The sequence below is a fragment of the Drosophila miranda genome, chromosome 4 (genome assembly GCF_003369915.1).
Source record: "Drosophila miranda strain MSH22 chromosome 4, D.miranda_PacBio2.1, whole genome shotgun sequence".
Lineage (NCBI taxonomy): Eukaryota > Metazoa > Arthropoda > Insecta > Diptera > Drosophilidae > Drosophila > Drosophila miranda.
The window spans coordinates 11,482,075-11,503,191 of NC_046677.1; the positions used below are offsets into that span (position 1 = coordinate 11,482,075).

The 21,117-nt window shown below is 42.4% G+C and overlaps 1 protein-coding gene across 1 annotated transcript in view; it reads left to right on the forward strand.

Moving 5' to 3' along the window:
* Nucleotides 1-21,105, forward strand: part of LOC108163509 (nuclear hormone receptor FTZ-F1 beta) — a 31,388-nt gene extending 10,283 nt beyond the window's left edge. The window contains exons 3-8 of the mRNA XM_017298839.2: nucleotides 15,097-16,998; nucleotides 17,064-17,411; nucleotides 17,470-17,619; nucleotides 18,386-18,488; nucleotides 18,548-18,702; nucleotides 18,766-21,105. Of these exons, the coding sequence (XP_017154328.1) occupies nucleotides 15,253-16,998; nucleotides 17,064-17,411; nucleotides 17,470-17,619; nucleotides 18,386-18,488; nucleotides 18,548-18,702; nucleotides 18,766-18,849 (2,586 nt within the window). The 5' untranslated portion in view covers nucleotides 15,097-15,252 and the 3' untranslated portion in view covers nucleotides 18,850-21,105. The remainder of the gene's footprint in view (nucleotides 1-15,096; nucleotides 16,999-17,063; nucleotides 17,412-17,469; nucleotides 17,620-18,385; nucleotides 18,489-18,547; nucleotides 18,703-18,765) is intronic.
* The last annotated feature ends 12 nt before the right edge of the window (nucleotides 21,106-21,117 follow it).

Genomic DNA, 21,117 nt, shown 5'->3' on the forward strand with positions numbered 1-21,117 from the left:
CAGAGCTGTATTTTATATATATCTTTAAAATCAGAGTCTCAATTTTAATCAGCAACGTCCACTGCTTTGACTGGAAAGTAAATCACTTCAATTATCCCCTCTTTAGACTTGCAGTCATATTCATTTAGCTTGACCTCCAGACCTCAACCGAACGCAAAAACGACTCGTTTATACACAATGAAGATCAAAACAAACCGCTCAAAATATAAAAACAGGCTTGTCGTTCTCCTTTTTTCGGACCTTAATACGCATCTGTGAGCCCCTACTTCGGGTTCGGTTCGGGTCTAAAAGCGCCTGAATAAGACATAAATCCTTGAAATTATGTACGAAACGCTCCTTTAAGCGTCTCTCTGGCTGTGTCTCTCCCTCTGTCTGTGTGTGTCTCCTCGTATACCTGTCGTTCGTTCCTCCCCGTGTGTTTTGTTGAGTTTTCGCGCGCTGCCACACTTTTGTGCCCTTTTTTATGGCATTGTCTGGTATGGCGAGCCCCCCCCTGCACACGAGGATTCTCTTCTATCCACGAATTGGATTTGTTTTGATTAAAGGCGAGAGCCCTGCGATTCTCTCTGTTCGCTTCGTCTTTCCTTCTGCCTTGCTGTTCTGTGCCCGTCTGGCAATGCCTTTTGTTGGCGATCTTTAATGTGATGGAGTGGTGGCCCGTTTTGAAGGACATTCGTTTAATTTAGGACCTGAGAAAACATATATTTTGAAGCGTTGCTTATTATGGCGTCTCATCGCTATGTATATGTGCATAAATACATACATTTATTTCTGGCTGTGGATATGAAGCAGAGTCGTCGTTGAGTGGGGGCCTGGAAATGTTGAAAGATAGTGAAGAACATCCTAAAGAACACCTAGATCTCAGGGACTAAGAGAGGTAGAGTAATCAAACTTTTCATAGAGATTTCTGTGTTTATTACCAATATTATTTGTATTTTCTGCTTTTTCAAAAGCTGTGATAGCCATAATTTTGAGGATATTCAGCTGAAACTTTGAATAGTTGTAGACACACCTATTATCGATAAATTCTGTAAAAATCAACCAAATCGGATATTTATTACAGGTAGAATAATATTTCTTCCAATTGAAAAGCAACCACCTGTGCAACTCTGCCATCAATTGTCGAACAGAGTTGTCAAACTTTGTGAAACAGACAGCGCCATCGGGTGACAATGACAATTGACAGGCGCAATTTATAAAGAAAAGAAGAAAAAAATAGTGGAAGGCGAAGAGGCAGAGATGGATAGAGAGGAGGATGGATGTGGATGCCCATGTCCATGGCCGGAGGTTGTAGAACTCCACTCCAGAGAAGAACGAACGGGGCAACGACAACAAAAGACAATAAAAATCGGCTCAAAGAACGAAAGAGATCATTGGACACATTTGCGGGACTACAGAGGCAGGCAGCAAAGACATAAAGAATAACTAAACTAAAACACAGAAAGAAGAGAAAGATGCGAAGAGAAGCGGTGGGTAGGAGGGAAGACACACAAAGAGCAATATATGAGCAATGTTGATGCCCAGAGAGGAGGAGCTGACAAAAGAAAGGCCAAAGACGTTCAAACATTGGCAGAACTAAAGAAGAAGAAGAGGGAGTAAGAGAAGAAGAAACAGCAGCATAAGATGAAGAAGAAGAAGCAGGAGAACCAGGAGCAGCAGAAGAAGAAGTATACGAAGAAACGACAAAGACTTGTTGCCAAGTCATAAAAAAACAAGAAGGAAAGGCGGGACAGGAAGTGTCGAACTGATGGATACCCTTCAGCATTGTTACATGGTCCTAAGATTTGGATAATTTTGAGAAAAGGAAGAAAGCTGTGGCATGTAAATCTTTTTAGACGCAACAACTCTCTCTTCCAACCGATTCGAAATATTGTATGACTATCCCTTTGATAATATAATATTCTATTATTTATAAGGTTGAAAATGCTTCCTTCCTTAACGAATGCTGTGCGAATCATACCGGGTATGGTGAACCCTTGAAGGGTATCAAGAGACCAACTTTCAAACAAAAGCAAATAAAGAGGAAACTACAAAAGAGAAATTCAAGTGAAAGAGAGAGAGAGAGAGCCAGCATAAAGAACATCGCAGCAGCAGCAGCAAAAACAACAATAAAAAGTAACACGTCATGCTGACTGGCTTTGCTTACCGCCGCTCTTCACGCACCTACCCCGCCACACACCTACAAGAAGTGTACCTCTCTCCCACCGCACACCTTTCTGCCCCTCTTTCCGCCACACCTATGTATGGTACTCCCCCCTCTACTGCTGCTGCTGCTGCCTCTGCATTTTCTTCTCCTTCTGGTGTGTGGCCAATGCCAAGAACAAGTTGTAAAATGAGGCGGCAGCAACAGTCCACGACGGCGACGACGACGACGACGAAGAAGCACGAGAAAGCAGAGGAGCTGAAGAACAGGCCAAAGCGAAAGAGAGAGCGAGACAGAGACAGCGAAAGCGAGCGAGACAGCCGAAGAAGAGGTCATTGGCGGCCATTGACTTTGTCTCGCTGATGACCTTGCCCGAAAAATGTAATAGTAAAGTGGAAAAAAAAAAACGAAGTGGAAAAAAGAGGAGCAGCTGGAAATGCACTCGCAGCGACAAAGCGAGAAAGAGACACATGGTGGGATAGTGCGAGCGAGAGAGGAAGAGATGCACACGACAGCAGAAGAAGTTTGGGGAGCGCCGTGCGCCGCCATGCAGCTGTTGACAAAGCGAGAGAGACCATCCCAGCCGTGTACAAAGGAGCAAGAGAGAGCTTACTAGAGGGAGAGAGTGGGACAGTGCGCCCAGCAAATAGATAAGAGAGCCAGAGAGAAGTGCATTTGGGCACAGGGCCAAGGCAAATGGAGCAACGGTACTTGGTTCTGTGGATGTCGTTTTTGTGGATTGAAATTAACAGTATTTGTGGATATAGAGAGTTTTGCTTCTCTTTCTCTATCGATTCGGATATTGTATTTGATAAATAGTCGTCTCTCCGTCCATTTTGGAGTGTCGATAGACAATTCTGTGTTTCTCTACTTTGATTTCAGTAATATTTTGAGAAGAGACTGGATGCTTAATCTTTTAAGCAATATAGAGTTGTCTCCTTCTTACTTTCTGCCTGGAAAGAAGTGACTGACCCAACAGTTTCTATGGATATGTAGTTGTCTTGCTTTCTCTCAAAGATCGGGATGCCATTTCTCTCTCTTTTTCGATTAAAAGGCTTACGAAAAAAGCTATAAATGCTTAAGAGTCGTCTCCTCAAAAAACCTCTTCACACTCTCAACTTTCCTTATCAAAGATCTTCTTTGATCTACAACCTCAAAGAACTCTCTAAACCTAACATACCCCTATGTTGCCCACTAAACATAATTTATATCTGCCGAAAAGAACTTTCAAAGTGCCCAATTCTTGGTTAATTATTCGCTAAGACTACATGAATGCCTTGCGTCTAGCTCGCCTCGTTGCTCGGATCAGTTGCAATCCGAGGCAATCGTTCCAGTTTATCGATTACACAATAACACTTAATAAATTGCAACCTGCCAAAAACAGTTTGATCAACTCCAAGACTCCGAGCCAAAGCCAAAGCCATGCCAAAATCGAAACGAACCAAAACTAACCAATAGTCTGCCATCTAACTTGGCCAAAAGCCGAATGCCAACACGCATGCAACCAAATTGCAGTTAACACAACAGCAACAGCAACAGCAACAAAAGCCAACCAGCAACACGCCACTCAGCTGCATTCGATCGGCAACAACCTTGTCCCAAAACAACTTGCCAGAGACTATTTTTTGTGGCTTTTTTTTGTATTTCTGCTACTCTATAAGAGGGTATTATGGTTGCGTGAAGGTGTTTTCCATGCAGGGAAGGTGCTCTTCTCGAGCTCTTTGAACAGCTTCAACAACAACTGTCGATATGGTGATATTTGCCTATTGCTTTGGATATTAAGCTATGAATTTGAGGACTGTCTCGGTGAAACTTTCTTTTAGCTGCAAACAATACATAACTCGGAATATCACTATATAATAAGATATCACAAGAACAATCGGTCATAAAACAGATCTATGAGAGAAAACCCTTTCTGTGTTTAAACATAAATTATAGAAAATGCTTGTTTCTTTATAAATTAATCTCTATTAAGTCTAATCTTTAAGTGTCGGGTCATCGTCGCCTTCCGATATTTTGCTCACTGCGGAAGCGAGTGAGCCGGGGGTTGGTTGGTTAATGCGCAGACGCAGGTGCTTGCTCCTTAGTATCTAAACAAAATTATACCAAATTTGGATGACTATATCTTATAGCTGACATGAGAAAAAATCTCTCAAAAATCCGCTCTTTGTATGGAAAACTTTTCTATTTTTAAAAGATAAACCCACCAAAACTCAACTATCTCTAGTTTCAAGTATTTCCTTCAAATATCAAGCCCTATTACAGGAACTATTATAGGAAGGGTATTCCAACAGCTGCAAACCCCTACAGCCTAGCCTTCTTTTCTTGTTTAAGCGTGCAGTTTTTTCAAGCTTGCAGTTTTTATATTATATTTTTTTTTTTCTGTACAGTATATTCTCCACTTTTTTTTTTTGTTGTTAGTAAGCATCGACAGCCGTATACTTGTATTTTGCACGTACGCGTCGCCGCGAGTTGGCTTTTGATATTAATTAAACGCACGCAGAGACGAAGTGGCACTCGCAGTCGCAGTCGGAGTCGGAGGCAAGAGTCCAAGTCGCAGTCAGCGGCAAAGGCAGAGGCAGAGCCCAGGGGCAACAACGAGACCTGCATTATGCCCACCCAGCAGCAGCAGCAGCAGCCGGAGCCAGAGCCAGAGCCAGAGTCGGAGCTCTGCTGAAACGAGTTCCAAGAGAACAAGAAAAGCCAAAATCGAAAAAAGAGGAGCAAAAAAATATAATACTAAAAGCGATTCCAACTTGCAGTCCGGGGCTTAGAAAGAGTAAAAGAAGTCAATGCGCGAGACGCTTTCCAGTGCGTTGCGTCGATGGTGGGCGGCCGGTCTGCATGGAGGTGCTGGTGCCCCGGAGATTACACTGGAAGAAAGATTTTGGACAGGAGTTGTGGAGGGAAATAGAGTAGATTTTTAGGTGGTTGCTGTATGCAGAAAAAACGTAGATTTTCAGATGGTCTTCAGAATTTAAAAAATTGATTGAAGTGCAGAAAGAAGGTATTTTTCTTGAGGATTTTTGAATTTATAATCTAAGAAATAATAAATAGTTTTAAAGGCTTCCCAGCCGATCTTCAGACGGACTGTACTCCTTTATTAACATCTGTTCAAAGACTATTTTAAGACAGCATTTGATTCGTTTCAATTCCAGTACAAAAGAGAGATTTTTTATACAAAATAACATGAAATTTTTCCAGGAATAACTAAGACACCCATTTCGATAAATTTTTAACGATTATTATATGAATTTCCTATTGCTCTCTAAGACCTCTCTGTATTCCATTATTTCTCTTTTTTCCTTTGAATATCTTCATAATTATTTTTCCCCAGTGCCATTTCTGTAACTTGCAGCTTTGGGGCCTGGCTCTCTGGTCAATCGAGCAACCTGCTCCTGAACTGCTCCTCCGGTCTCAGGGGCCGGACAGTGCAGGGGGGCCTGCCTGGCTGCATGCTGCTTTGCATGCGCCGCTGAGCAGAGAAGCCTCCCAGAGGAGCTACCAACATTTTAATGACTCTGTTTAAGAGGCCTACTCTTCAGGCCTTCTTTTTGCTGCTGGTGCTTTTTTTGATGCGTGGCAAATGGCAGGCACAGTGCAGTGCAAATTTAAAATCCACTGAAAAAAAAAAACTAAAGAAGAGAAAACAATTTATGAAGAGACAAAATAAAAGGTATGTTATTCTATTAGGAAAGATATGATGATTTCAAGAAAAAACTATAAGAAAATCAAGAAAATATCGCCAAAAGCAGTGCCAACGTTTTTGTCGAGGCACACATATGAGAAATAATAACATTTCTAGAGTTCAGATCTTTCTTGAGAGATAATCAAAATTCTTCAGATTAGATTCGAAAACTAGACTCTTCTCATGGGTGTTTTCCCTCAGTGTAGATCCTCTCTGATCATCAGACCAAATCGGTGGCCAGAAGCCCACAGCTCGAGATCTCTCGTCATGGGAAAGTCTCAACTGAACATAAAACTGAACTATTTTTCTATGATGCTGGTTTTTTTTTTGGTGCACCTTTTTTTATTATAATTGCAAAAAAAAGTCTTGTGAGATTTTAAACTTGTTTCGTATCTACATATTAATTTTTTTAGTTATATTTTTGCATATTTTATATTAATTAAACTAAAAAAAGTCTGCCATTAGTTTGCCAAAATGTGTTTATTATATAAGAAATTGGCGATATTTAAACCAGTTTGTAATATCAAGATCTAGAGAGCCCCGTGATTTACGATCGTATATAGAACTTTGAAGAGAAGCGGCTGTCGTGGGGCAAAGTATTTGTTGATCCGGGAATTGATTTTTCTTATAGTCGTATTATGTAAAAACCGCAATCGTTTGTACTTTTATTTAGAAGAAACGACCTTGAGGCGCGGCGGCAATCGCAGGAACAGCTGGAAACAAGTTAAAAAGAAAAAAAGACCAAAACAAAAACCAAATTTTATAAATAAACTTTTTTGAGAAGTCTGGTGTTTTGTTGCCTCGTTCCCTCTCCCTCTCTCGCTCACGTTCCCGATCCTCTCCCATTTCATGTTTGTTATCTTTTGTTGATATTGATAGTGCCTGCCGCGCAATCGGAGCTCCAACGATGGGTTGAAGGCCCCGCGAACCTGATAAAGACCCCAACGAAATGATGACATACAGAAAGCAGGGAATCATTGGAGGGACAGAGAAAGAATCATCGTAAGGGGAAAAGAGGAGGAATCATTCCCAGAGAGAAAGCGGGGGAATCATTGTTAAGAAAGAAAAGGTATCTTTGGAGGCAAAGAGCAGGAAGAATCGTTGGAAGAACAGAGAAGGAATCATCAGAGGTAGAAAAAGAAGGATCGTTGGTCGGAAAGAGAAGGCACAATCAGAGAAAAAGAGAAGGAATCATTACAGGAAAAGAGGTGGAATCATCAAAAGGCGATACCAAAGTTCTGCACATGCAATTGTCAGGGAGTGTCTTCAGCCATTAAAAATGCAAAAAAACTTAAAAAAAACGTTAAAGAAAATTAAAAAGGAATAAAAAAAGTGCGCAAGCGTAACATTTCCTGTTTGTCGAACGGTAAACCCATAATTGTTATGCAGACGACAACCGAAGACTGGAGAGACCTGAAGACCTGAAGCCTGTGGATTGCAACGCCCCGAAATTGCCGTCTGGAAGGTGGATCGGTGGCTGGTTCGATGGGGCAGGCTGTGGGGGGGGGGGGGGGGGGGGGGGCATGCAGTAGGCTGCAGTTGCACAGTCTGTGGAGTGTGTCTGGGTCGTTAGATTGCTTAGATTGCTGGCTTTTGCTGGCTTTAGTGGCTTTGCTGGCCTGCAATACACACACGACACTCGAGACACGGCTTGCGAGAGACGTTGACAAAGTTTTCTTCTGGTTTTCTTGCCTGCGACTGTGCGACAAAACTTGTTCGTTTTATTTGGTTATTGTTTGTTTTTTTTTTTGCTGTGCAAAAATGCACTGGCAGAATAAGAGAACCCCTGTTAGAACTATTAGAAGTGGATTTGATTTGGGAAATGTCTAAGAATCAACGGATAGTCATTAATTTTTAAGAAAATTTCTCTCTGATTCAACGCTTACGTGTGACTGTCATCCTTGGCAATCAGTTTAAATGCACCTTTCTAAGTTCCATAAACCTCTTATCCTTGAATGAAAGGGGTATCCTTATCCGGGGTCTGTACTAGGCAACGTTTACATGTGACTGGTAATCACTTGAAACGCAACAGCTGATTCGCTCTCTGAAAGAATTACTATTTTTACTCCTTCCATAAGTTTTTATCACCATTCTTAAATGAAAGCTGTATCTGACCTGCATCCTTCAACGTTTACATGTGACTGGCAATCATCTGAAGTGCAACAACTGATTCGATCTCTGAGAGAATTTCTATTGTTACTCCTTCCAAAGCTCCACTAACTTCTTATTCTCCTTCTTAAATGAAAGAAGCTCCGCTGATTTGCATCCTTCAACGTTGACATGTGACTGACAATCACTTGAAATCCGCTCTCCGAAATAATTACTACTTTTGCTCCTTGCAAAGTTTCACCAACTTCTTATTTCAATTATCGAATGATGGACAACGTTAATTTCAACGTTAACACGTGACTGGCGATCATTAAGAGCTGTCGAATTCTTCTGCAAAGTAGTTTTTCCAGTGCACTTCTTGGCACTCTTGTACCGGTTTTTCCTCATTCTCTGTTGTTGCTGTTGGTTTCTGTGAAAACGAGCGAAACGGTGGCCATATCGATGCTCGCTGTTCGATGCCCGATGCCCGATGGCCAGACAACAGACGAGACCTGACGACGCACCTGTTGAAAATCAAGTTCTTTCAAATGTCTGCGTATACAAAAAAACATACATACATATTTGTATGTATGGGATATAACATTTGCGCCACACATTATTTTTATAATTTATAATTTTCCATAGCTTAAATGGCCGCAAATGGCATTAGGAGGAAACTCTAACGTGGCTATTGGTTGACAACACCACGACCACGCAGTTTTCAATCCGGGTCTTTATGGGCTAATGTCATATGTGCGCTGTCGTGTGTGAATAGAATATAGAGAAATACATATGTACAGATACAGTAGGTTTCATAGATGAAAAAACGGTGGAAAAGATCTTTAAATGAAACAATTATGGAAATATATTGTTTTCGAAACTTTTATAGGTTAAGAGTATTATGGTTTTAGAGTTAAGGATACGATTGATATGATATATGATTGCATAGATGTGTTTTTAGAGGTTCTCGGGACCTTCTATGATTGCAGAATATTGATTTAGTTGTGGGAGAAGCTTATTACGCGCCTACCGCAGGCAGAGACAATGAACACCGACCGTGTGGCGCTGCTGCACGACGCGCGACACGTTTAAGGGACAGAACCATTCGCTTAAATGTAGGAAAAAGATTCTAGACTACAAAAGTTGTAATTTATAATCGAATTAGAACGATTTCACTGTTTCCATCATTGATTTTATTTCAAGTAGTTTTAAGTTCATAAAAATCCTTTAAAAATGTATCTAATTCTAAGTTTATTTAAATTCCAGTGCCTTTACACTTCTATTACGCACTGTATTGTATGGTGCCGTATCTATGACATGTCTAACCTGTTGGCTTTTTGTTTTGTTTTTTTGTATTTTTTCGTGCTGCACAATGTTTTGCAATTTGTTTGCCATTTTCCATAAGGCAACTTCTGTTGCACATTATGCTAATGACATGCCTATGCTTTTCTCCCCTCCCCCCCACCATTCCCACCATTCCCCTCATTCTCTCACTGATCCCCCCACTCTGCCTGTTTGGGTCGAGGTGATTAATCAAAATGCTCGCAACACTCACAGAGAGAGAGACAAACCACTGGAAAAATGTGTGTTGCCCCCTGTTTTGGCCAGGTAATGCAATTTACAATTGTTGGACTCCCATAGTATTTCCCTGGGTCTCTGTGCCTCTCGTACTTCTCTTTGTATCTGTATCTGCTTCTCTTCCGTCTCTCTGTGTCCCCCAGTTATAGTGTTATAGCCATAGACATAACCCGGATCGGGCCTGGGGTCTGGTGTCTTTGTTTGCAATTGGCGAAAGGTGTTAGAGGTACACAGCGCAACACACACACCTCGTAAGTGAATCTGGAATCTGTATCTGTATCTGACTCTGCCTGTGGAAGCATGTTGCATATTTTCTGCTGTTCAAATTGGCCTTCTGGTGGCCCCTCTCTGTCTGTTATGCAAGCATTAAGGATTATAATGTTTTCGTGTGCTGTGCCGTGGAATGTGCTTCCAACATTTGATGGGATTTACACTCGTAGTTTCTGCGACTCTGCTGTTGTGGGTGTGGGGGCGGCAGTTATGTAAATATAGCGGATTCTGCAAAGGTATTTTCGAAAGGTATTTTGCAAATAATTAGTTTTCCAGATTGCATTTGAACTGCATTCACAGGTGTCGTTCCTCCGTTTGTAATTCTCAAGTTTCGTGGCAGAAGTTTTTTTCTTTTCTTTAATCTTTACATAAGTGTAACGTTTTCTTCGATTTTTAAAGGTTTTCGGTGGTTTTAACAATGGATTGTGATAAACTTTCTTCAGTTTTTTTTTATATTAAAAGATTTGGTAGCAAAATATTTATCTTTCTATTCAATATGTAGTTTTTGTGCGTCGTCTTCGTCCGATATTTTACTCATATCGGCGCGAGCGGGCAAAGCGAGTGAGACAGGGATTGGCGCCCTAGCGAAGAGAGCGTGGAGGGTCTTTCCCCCTAGTTTCCTATAATATTCAAAGATTTCTTGTACTTTAACAAAGAATTGAGGTAGAACCGTTTCCATTTTCTATTATACTAAAATGTTTTACACAGAATTCCAAGAAAAGTTCCATATTATCCCCTATTTTCAAATATGTTTCGTATTGCTATAAAGAATCTTGGCAAAAGTTCAGCCTTTCCTCATTTTTAAAAGGTTTCTTGTGGTGAAAAATATTAATTATCCATGATAAAAAAAAATTCCTTCTTGGGGTTTAATTATGATCCCTTTCTCCATAATAAACGTCAGTTAACCTGTTTAAATATATTGAAATTCTCATAGCTTGCATAGCTTTTTCCCAAAAATAAAACGGTTTGCTTCCGGCTTTGTTCGACCCAAAACATCCTCTAGGGAATTAATCACAAACTCCTCTTCGCCAGTCACGCACGTACACCCAAAGCTAACAGAATTTTGAACCCGATAGCCCGAGAGCCCAAGCACTTGCTTGCCCATGCAATAGGGGATGCCTTTGTCCCCAATTAGAGCACCCTATCAGCAACCCTCTATGCCTTTTGTGGGGGTGCCTGCCTGCAGTCGTTAACCGTAAACATATCCCCAAAACCCGAAAAAAAAACCCTCCTCCACCCCGCTCCACTCTCTCTCTCTCTCTCTCTCTTTACGCTTTCATGTTACGCATAATTGAAACGAAGTTCCCCATTCAGTGAGCCAAAACTTCCATGCAGCGCGAGAAACAATCCACCACCAAACAAAAAAATACCCTGGGACTTGGTACTGGGGGACTGGGGGTGTGTGCGGCATTGTCTTTTAGGCATTATGCCCCACAAAGCATGTCAATGTCATGAATATTATTGACATGGATTTTCATCCACAGATAGCTCTCTCATAGACAGACAGACAAACGGGAGGGAGCGCGATAGACTCTTTTTTTAGGGGGCGCATTTCCGCAGAACGAAAAACAAAAAGAACTCTGAAGGTCAACCCCTTTTTGCCAAAGCTTAGAGCTGAGTAAAGCGGAGCGAGAGAGAGAGAGGGAGAGGGAGTCTTTTTTTCTGTGTATCGCTGAAGTTGCTTTCGATGGCCTGTCAAAGTCAAAAGCCTGATAAAAATCGATAAACGACAGACGGCAATGTCGGAGTCATGTACTATACATACTCGTACTCGTACTCTGGGATGGAGGCCCAACCCGGTTGTCTGTCTATAGAGCGGGCTCTCGGTCATCAGACTCTTGGCCTGAACCGAACTAAACTCCACGCCCGCCTTCGCCTTCGCCTCCGCCTTGCCCTCTGCAGTGCTCGGTTCTGGCTCTGTGGTATGCCGTTTTCGGTTTATTTCAGGGGCTTGTCAAATTGCAAACAGGCAACAATGCAACAATGCAATCGAGCAACTCGAAATATCTCTTGGTATGCAGTTCTTGTCGTAATATGTCATGGCTCCCCAAGCCCGTAATGCGATAGGCGGCGCTACAAGAAGTCCGTGGAGTGGGGGAATGGGAATGCTAATTGCCAGGCACCAAAAGAACATAAAACTATTAAGTAAGCGTAATTAGATCATGGCTAAAAAATGCACAGCTGAAAGTATGCCCTGGAGGGTACACTGATCTCATACTTGGTCGAACGATAAGCGGGCGAGCGCGCAGGCAGGTCTCATGTAAATTTAAGTGGGAGTGTTGCAAATATCAAGATAGTGTTGGGAACTAAATGGTGTTGGACAGATGGAAAGAGCTAGAGCGAGTCAAGAGGCGAGAGATCGGAATTTATTCTATGCCTTACATAGAAGGACACATTAAAATATCAAAAATGGTTAAGGGGATCCTGTCGTCGTTTTACATACATTTTGTACCACACAATGTGGTCCGGTCTCCCAAGGGAAATGCAGCTTCAGTGTCCGCCCCATTGTACGGATTTCATTTTGTGCCCCATCCAAGGCCAAACCCAACGACATCATCGTCCATTCAATTTGCATTCCATCCAACCATGGGGACCGTTACCCCCACAGATACACACACACACACACACGTGGACACGACGCCGTACTGCAAGAACAATAACACTTCCGCCTGAAAGTACTCGCAGTCGTACTCCAATGCGGGGACATGTGTGCATGTGTGGGTACAGTTCTATCCAGACAAAAACCAGAAACAGAACGAACACAAGGCAGAAGAGAAGAAGAGTGGAGTAGAGGCGGAAAAGGAATCATCAAAAATCGCTTGGCTGCATTTGTCGGCCCTTGAGTGCGGTGCCCCCTGCCACTGTTCCCCCTCCATCGTATTTCAGCCGAAAAGAAAGAACTTGAAAATCAGCAATAAACCAAATGCTGACCACTCTGCTCTCTCTCTCTCTCTCTCTCTCGCGAGCACACACGCTCTCACCCACACAACTGCAGCTGAGAACGATACTTGATTTGAGTGAGGAAGATAGACAGACAGAGAGAGAGAGAGAGTTTAATATAAAACAATTTTTGTTTATTTTCTTTTCTACTAAATTCTCTCGGTGCTTCTCTCTCTCTATCTATCTCTGTCCTGCCTATGATTATTTCTGTTCTTCTTTCTTAACCCAAAAAAAGAACAAAATAGCGTAACGGAAGAATAGCATAGAGTTTTTGATACCCTATTTGACTCATCGTTCCCACAAAAGCTCTTCAAATAACTTCGTATATAGGAATAGTAGGAATATAATACTCTCCATTAGATCGAAGAGGCTTCCTTTCTGTACTGCCGAAATCTTCTCGAAAACATCATACCTTCTCAATGGGTGTAAAAAAAGAACAAAATAAAAACTGACGCATGCTTTGCACGCTCTCCGCTCTTCGGCTTGTCTCCCCCGCGGCGTTCGACTGCTGTCCGCGCATGTGTTGCGTCTTTGTGTATGTGTGTGCGCTGCCTTCGTCGTCTTCTTCGTGGTTTTGCTTCGTCGTCGTCTCCGCCGTCGCCGTCGCTGTCGCCGACGCCGACGTTGTCGTTGTCGTGGTTGTTGTTGTATGCAAGGTCGTTTGCGTACAAATTTCAACATTATTTGAAGGTCGTCCTTTGCCCGTTCTGCGCGTCGTTTCTTACCCGTTCTTTCTCTCACCGTTTCCGTCTCCATCTTGGTCTCTCTCTCCCTCTCTCTCGCTCTCTGCCGCCGCTCTCTTTTTCTGTCTTCGCTGTCTGTTTCTTTGCATGCAATGGCTTGCCTAAACAAAGATTTTTTTTCCCCATTTAGGGGTCGTACGGGTTCGTTCTTCGTCGGATTCTGTAATTTCCTTAAACTATTGATTCTTGTGCAAATGGAAAATCATCTTTAGCGGTAATTGTGTATACGCCTCTCAAAAGGTTTGTAGTTAGGGATGCAGGCAGATTGTTTAGAGAGGGGGTTATGGCAAATCGTTTTGTGTATGCTTTAAGTGCATAAAAATGTGGACAAATGTTGAGTTTCAGGGAGGATTTAACCAGCCAAAAGCAGACTTTTTATCGCATAACCAGGACTTTTTGTTTTTGAACTCCAAAATCCCCCTTGCCTACACCACTGCACCCGCCCGCACCCCTTCGTTACCAGGTGTTGCCGCGCCCTTGGCCCTCTCCGCCATCTGCCGGGCCATACAGCATGTCCAAAGAACTGCCCCGATCTCTCCCCCCACAGCTGTGTACCGGCGTTGGGTTAATGTACCTTAAATTTATTATAATTCCATCGGCTTTTGCGCCTCTTTCGTTTTTTGGTCGCCCTCCCATCTCCCTCGCTCTTCAGCTCCCTCTCCATATCTCGCTCTCCACTTCCCTATTCATCGCCCCCCCGCCCATTGTTGGGTCGTTGACATTTTTCGTTGGGCTGGCCATTGCCCATTGCCCATAGTTGTGTATTGCTTAAGCTATTGTTCAAGTGGGAGACCGAACAAGAGAGCGAAACAATGGTTGAGTGAGAGAGAGAGAGAGAAGGGAGAGCTGCTGATAAGAAATGAATGAATACACGCAAAAGGGAAAGAGAGCTCGCGTAGCGGGAGTGTGGATGAGAGTGTTCGTGTGCTCTGCCACGGCATAACCTCAATTAACATAAGTGGCCCCGTTCGTTGGATGCTCTGGCTCGGGGCTCGGGCCAAGGTCGCTTCAGGGTGGGTGGATATAGCTGTGGATGGATAATTGGTAGCATTGACCCTATTGTTGTCGTCGGGGTTTATTCACAGATCCTAAAAAAGTAGTGGATCTCTTTGTGCTTGTTGCTAAGCAAATCTCTAGGGGGGGGGCGGAGAATCAGAAAATGACTCATTGCCAAGAGGTTGGAGAACCTTTTATTTAATTAGCATAAATGGGGGTTTTGCCAAAACTATGAGGCAATTAAATCTAAATTTAATTTCAAAACCGCTGAAACTATTAATATTGATACTTAAAAACTTGTTTCAACTTGTGTTGTTTTCTTTAAATTGATAAAAATTAGAAGAATATTCATGGCTTATGGAGAGTACAGATTACAAAGAGTCAATATAGCCATAACTATGTTTATGTGCCTCGACAAAAACGTTGAATTTTCTGAAATTAAAGAGAAAATCGTGATAATATTATACAATTTTCCTTTAACTCTGTTCAAAAATAATAAATTTCAGTAAATTGAACTCTTCTGCTATTTATAACAGCACCCAACTGTATGATTTCTGATAATTATCTGAAATATAAACCAACTAGAATTATCATTAATTATTAAATAAAATAAATAAATTAACAAACATTCTCTTTCTTTATTTTTGCAGTTTTACAACACAATGGAACTGCATCAACGACATCTCTCCAATTTTTACAAATTGCACAATTGAGAAACAAAAGTCTTTTTGATATATAGAATATTTTGATAAGGAAGGACGGAAGGAAGGAAACCGCCCCCGAAATCCATTAAAATTGCAGCAGCCATGCCGAATATGTCTAGCATTAAGGCCGAGCAGCAGAGTGCCCCAATGGGGGGCACAGGCAGCTACCAACTACCCGTGAACATGTGCACCAGCAGCAGCAACAGCAGCACGATGACGACGACGACAGGATCGGCGACGCCGTCGCGTCACAATGTGTCCGTGACGAACATTAAATGTGAATTAGAGGAGCTTCCCACGCCGAATGGCAATCTGGTGCCGGTCATCGCCAACTATAATCATGGCAGCCTGAGGATACCCCTCAGTGGGCAGCCACACAACGCGGAGGAAGAGTCCGACTCCGAGGCGGAGCTCACGAATATCGAGAACCTGAAGGTGCGCCGGCGGACGGCGGATAAGAACGGACCCCGACCCATGTCCTGGGAGGGGGAACTGAGCGAACCCGAGGAGAACGGCAGCGGCGGCGGTGGAGGCGGGGCAGAGCTGATGGAAACGGAGACGGTGATCAAGAGTGAGGTGTGCAGCACGTCGACGCCCATTCAGGCGGCGTCCACCACCTGCCCCACGATGCAGCCGATCAAAACGGAGCTGGAGAACATTGCCGGAGAGCTGCAGCATCATCCGCGAAGCAACGCCTATCCCGTGTCCAGCTGCAACGGTCCCGCGAAACTGAAGCTGGCACCCACCCAGAGCGATCCGATCAATCTCAAGTATGAGCCCCCCCTGGGGGACAACAACTCCCCGCTGCTGACGACCCGCAACAAGTCGAACAGTGGGGGACACCTGCCGCTGCCAGCGAATCCCAGTCCCGACTCTGCCATACATTCCGTCTACACCCACAGCTCACCGTCGCAGTCGCCGCTGACGTCGCGGCATGCACCGTACACGCCGTCGCTGAGTCGCAACAACAGCGACGCCTCGCACAGCAGTTGCTACAGCTACAGCTCGGAGTTCAGTCCGACGCACTCGCCGATCCAGGCGCGGCATGCCCCGCCGGCGGGATCCATGTATCCGGGCAGCGGATCCGCGGCAGGAAACGGAGGAGCCGGAAGCAGCTACGGGAACGGCGTGCATCATCATGGTATGCTGTACAGGCCGCTCAAAGCGGAGGCCTCCTCAACGGGTGGATCGAGCCAGGAGTCGGCGCAAAATCTCAGCATGGACTCGGCTTCCAGTGCCATGGATCCGCTAGGATCGGGCTCGCTGCCCGCCTCCCCGGCCGGGATCTCCCGCCAGCAGCTGATCAACTCCCCCTGCCCGATCTGTGGGGACAAGATCAGTGGCTTCCACTATGGCATCTTCTCCTGCGAGTCCTGCAAGGGTTTCTTCAAGCGCACCGTACAGAATCGCAAGAACTACGTGTGCGTCCGTGGGGGACCCTGCCAGGTGAGCATTTCCACGCGCAAAAAGTGCCCTGCCTGTCGTTTCGAGAAGTGCCTGCAGAAGGGCATGAAACTGGAGGCCATACGCGAGGATCGCACCCGTGGCGGTCGCTCCACCTATCAGTGCTCCTACACGCTGCCCAATTCGATGTTGAGTCCACTCTTGAGTCCGGATCAGGCGGTGGCAGCCGCAGCGGTAGCTTCAGTGGCCAATCATCAGCACCAGCACCAGCACCAGCAGCATCATCAGCACCAGCATCAACAGCAGAGACTCCAACAGCAGATGAATGGCTTTTCGGGGTCGACATCCCTGCCGGCGAGTCCCAGTCTGGGGGGAGCATCCATCAAAACGGAGGAATCCGAGGCCAAGACGTTAAGAGCGAGCAGTATTCCAACGCTATTGCAGGTGGGTTTTCAAGCAGACTTTCCTTAGATGATCCCCGATTAATGGTTCTCTTTTTTTGGCTACAGGAAATCATGGATGTTGAACATCTTTGGCAGTACACCGATGCAGAGCTGGCCCGCATCAATCAGCCATTGTCCGCCTTTGCCTCTGGTGGCAGCTCCTCGTCATCATCGTCATCGTCTGCCGCCTCAACGGCACACCAGAACCACCACCAACAGCAGCAGCAGCAGCAACAGCCGCATCAGCACCAGCAGCAACAATTGACCAACCCACTGCTGGCCAGTGCCGGTCTCTCGTCCAACGGGGAGAATGCCAATCCCGATCTGATTGCACATCTCTGCAATGTGGCCGATCATCGTCTCTACAAGATTGTCAAATGGTGCAAGAGTCTTCCGCTCTTTAAGAACATTTCGGTGTGTAAATGTGGTTCACTTTCGGAATAGATCGGAGCACTATAATAACTCTTTTCAGATCGATGATCAAATCTGTTTGCTGATCAATTCGTGGTGCGAACTGTTGCTCTTCTCCTGCTGTTTCCGTTCGATTGATACGCCCGGGGAGATAAAGATGTCCCAAGGCAGAAAGATAACACTATCACAGGCCAAAACGAATGGGCTTCAGGTGTGTTTTGGTTTTACTATAAATAAATTAATTTATGCTATTACTTTCGGGAAGTTGTATTTCATTTCGTGAATATTTTATGTTATAAAAATATCTTGAAAGGGTTTTAAATAAACTAAAGCCTCTAAAAAAATCTATATAAATAATCAGCGTGAAATATGAGTCATAGAAATAGGTTAAACAGAGACACTACCGACTTTTGTAGCTATAAAATCAATATATCAATATTATCACTAAATAATTACTGTTTGGAGAGTATTAGTAGGGTTTTCCATTATATAAATTTCACTTTTTATACTTGTTACAGTCTTGTACTTGAGTCTTTATTTTCTTAAAGTACGAACTATTTTCCATTCATTAAAAAATTTAATTTTGTGTTGCTTCGTTTTATACCCAAATTAAGGCTCTTTTAATCCAAAAAATGTTCCCACGGAGATGCTCTTGCTTTCTATTGTTCAATCAATCAGGGTTTCAATTCAGTAATTTCTTTAATTTATTTATTTTCGTACATTTCATCTTATTAACGAAATCTTATGGAAATTCACACAATTTCTGGATGTTTTCATTCTTAAAGTGTCTTTCTATGATTCCGAAATCATTAAAAGTCTTAGGAAATATCATTTAAATGCTCCTTCTTTTGTTAATACTTTTTAAACGTTCTATCCCCTAATTGATTAGGCTCTTTTCTCCCAGTATGATTAGTTTTTCTTTAGGTCACATTAAACCCACAAAAGTAATCCCCATTATAAAATTTGATTCCTTATAGACCTGCATCGAACGCATGCTCAATCTGACGGACCATTTGAGGCGTCTGCGCGTGGATCGCTACGAATATGTTGCCATGAAGGTGATAGTGCTGCTGCAGTCAGGTAAGGCTCCAAGAGGAGGTCCAAGTAAACCCTAATCTAATACCTTATACCCTATCTAGACACCACAGAGCTGCATGAGGCGGTGAAAGTGCGGGAGTGCCAGGAGAAGGCATTGCAGGGCCTGCAGGCCTATACGCTGGCCCACTATCCGGATACGCCTTCCAAGTTTGGAGAGCTGCTGCTGCGTATACCCGACCTGCAGCGCACATGTCAGGTGAGTGTTTACTTGGAATGCCCGTAAAAGTACAAAAGATCTAATGAATCTCCTTCCGAACAGCTGGGCAAAGAAATGCTGACGATCAAGACACGCGATGGAGCTGACTTCAATTTGCTGATGGAGCTGTTGCGCGGAGAACATTGACAATTGTTGACGGCGACAAAGTTTTACATATTTAGTATTAGATATATCTATTGTAGGGTTAAGTGCTCTACCTATAAGCTCTGAAAACATGTGCCTAAAAACCCAAAGCCGCAACAGCAGTCGTCGCCGCAGACGGGATCCGATCCGCGACCCCTCCCAAGCATTGACCCGAAACTATGCGCAAAAATTGCCAAATTTTTATACACGAACTATACATATTTTGATATACTCGTTTGATGAATGCCATGTGCTGGATGGGCGGGAGGACCGCCCCGCGCGCGTTGCCCTGTCTGTTGCTGGCTTTTGAGTTTCCAGTAAGAAGAAAAGAAACAATTATATAACGTTTTTCGCTATATATGAATGATATATATACCGATGACTTATGTATAGAGTAAACTAAAGCACACAATGGAAAATGAAAAGACTAAGACAATTTATTTAAAAAATTACTACGTATAAACAAAACAAAAAAAGGCAGAAACAACAAATGCAAAATCAAATTAAATTTAGTTTAAGCAGCTAGCGACTTTTTTTATACATACATAAAAACTTATATAAAACTATTTTATAAATGAACAAAAAAAAAAAAAAACAAAAAAATGCCAAAACCGATTTGGTTTGATAGAAGAAGAGCTGCTAGAATTTTCGATAAATATATATATAGTACGAGTATATATGTATATCTCTATTTGTATGTAAATGGAGTCCATCCATTTGGATGTCCAATTTTTAAATGTTGTAGCATTTAGTTTTAGTGCAATTTCACACATGTCTACTTATAAACTATTGCTATATACATATATATATATTTGGATATATGTCATAAACATATATCTGCAGCCAGATATGGCCACAAAACTATACACATACTTGAAGATGAAAAGACCACTCGAAAAATGCCAGGCCGCAGCCCGGCCTGCAGCTTGGCAAACAGACTATTCCAGTGATGCTATATGTTGCATAAAAAAATCAACACACAAACGCCCCTGCCCGCTCCCCCATAACTACATAAATCAAATTTATATTTTCCATTATAATTCTGCATTAGTTTCTCCATTAATTAATAGCTATTATTATTATTTGTGTAATCTTTACTTAAATAGCTGAAGCAAATCCTGCAACAGGATTTAAAACATATATAAAAGCGATAAAAAAAACTACATTAATTAATTATTTTTGCATATATCTTAGCTAGTTAGATATATGTATAGCCCCTCCCGGCATATGTATGTACATATATGTCTATATATATATGTATGTGTGTCTGTGTGTGTGCGTGTGCGTGTGTGTATGTTAACTGTAAAAGTACTTCCAGACCCCCAACCCACCAGAAAAAACAAAAGAAAAGAACAGAACAGAAGAAACCAATGTAATTCCAATTTAATGTCTACCAGAAGAAGAAGAGGAAAGAGCGAACCAATCCGTAAAACTACATACTTAAAAGTGAAGGGCAGAAGAAGGCTGAAGAAGGGGATAATCATGATTACGATTTTGCTAAATCAAAACTTTTTTCATATCTTTTTTTTATGATTTTTAATTACTTATTAGTCGTAAAACCTCCAGAAATTGTTTTTCATGGAGATTCTACTTTTTATTGACTTAAATTAATTTGAATTTTTAACAAAAATCTCAAAATGTTATTCCAAAAGTAATTTCTTTTAATCGAAAATCACGATTACATTGCCCCAAGCAAAATGGTGAAAAAACAGATCTGCCCTTGTTTCCTGCTGCTGTCCGTAAATGTAAACAAAAACTAAAAAACTACAAAAAATAGTTAAATGTTAATTTAATAATGAAAGAAATGCTCCAACTAAATATCAATACAATGTTTACCCATAGTTAAATGCAATTATTTAAGCGAAAAATCAAATCAAAATGAATTAATAATTTCCAGTAGCAAAAACAAACTCAAACAAAATCCACAAAAACAGGAAGGGCGGATTTAGGAGCGTTCTGATACGATGACAGATATTTTTCTACTTAAGTATTTCGCTTAACTAGTGAAAAGTGTGCTCAAAATTAAGCATAAATTAAGCAGAGTTTTACTTTCTGTCTGATGTTTCGTTTTTGCTATATCCATTAACTCATCCCATAGTAAATATATCATTTCATATTCTGTTTTAAATGGAACACAATGGAAATTCAAGAATGGAACAAAACCAACAACAATTAAGCGTAAATTGTCAATGCAATATTTTGTAATAAAAAACAAAAAAAAAATCCAACGATCACACTACAAAAAGTGCGACAATTAAATCGTGTAAATGT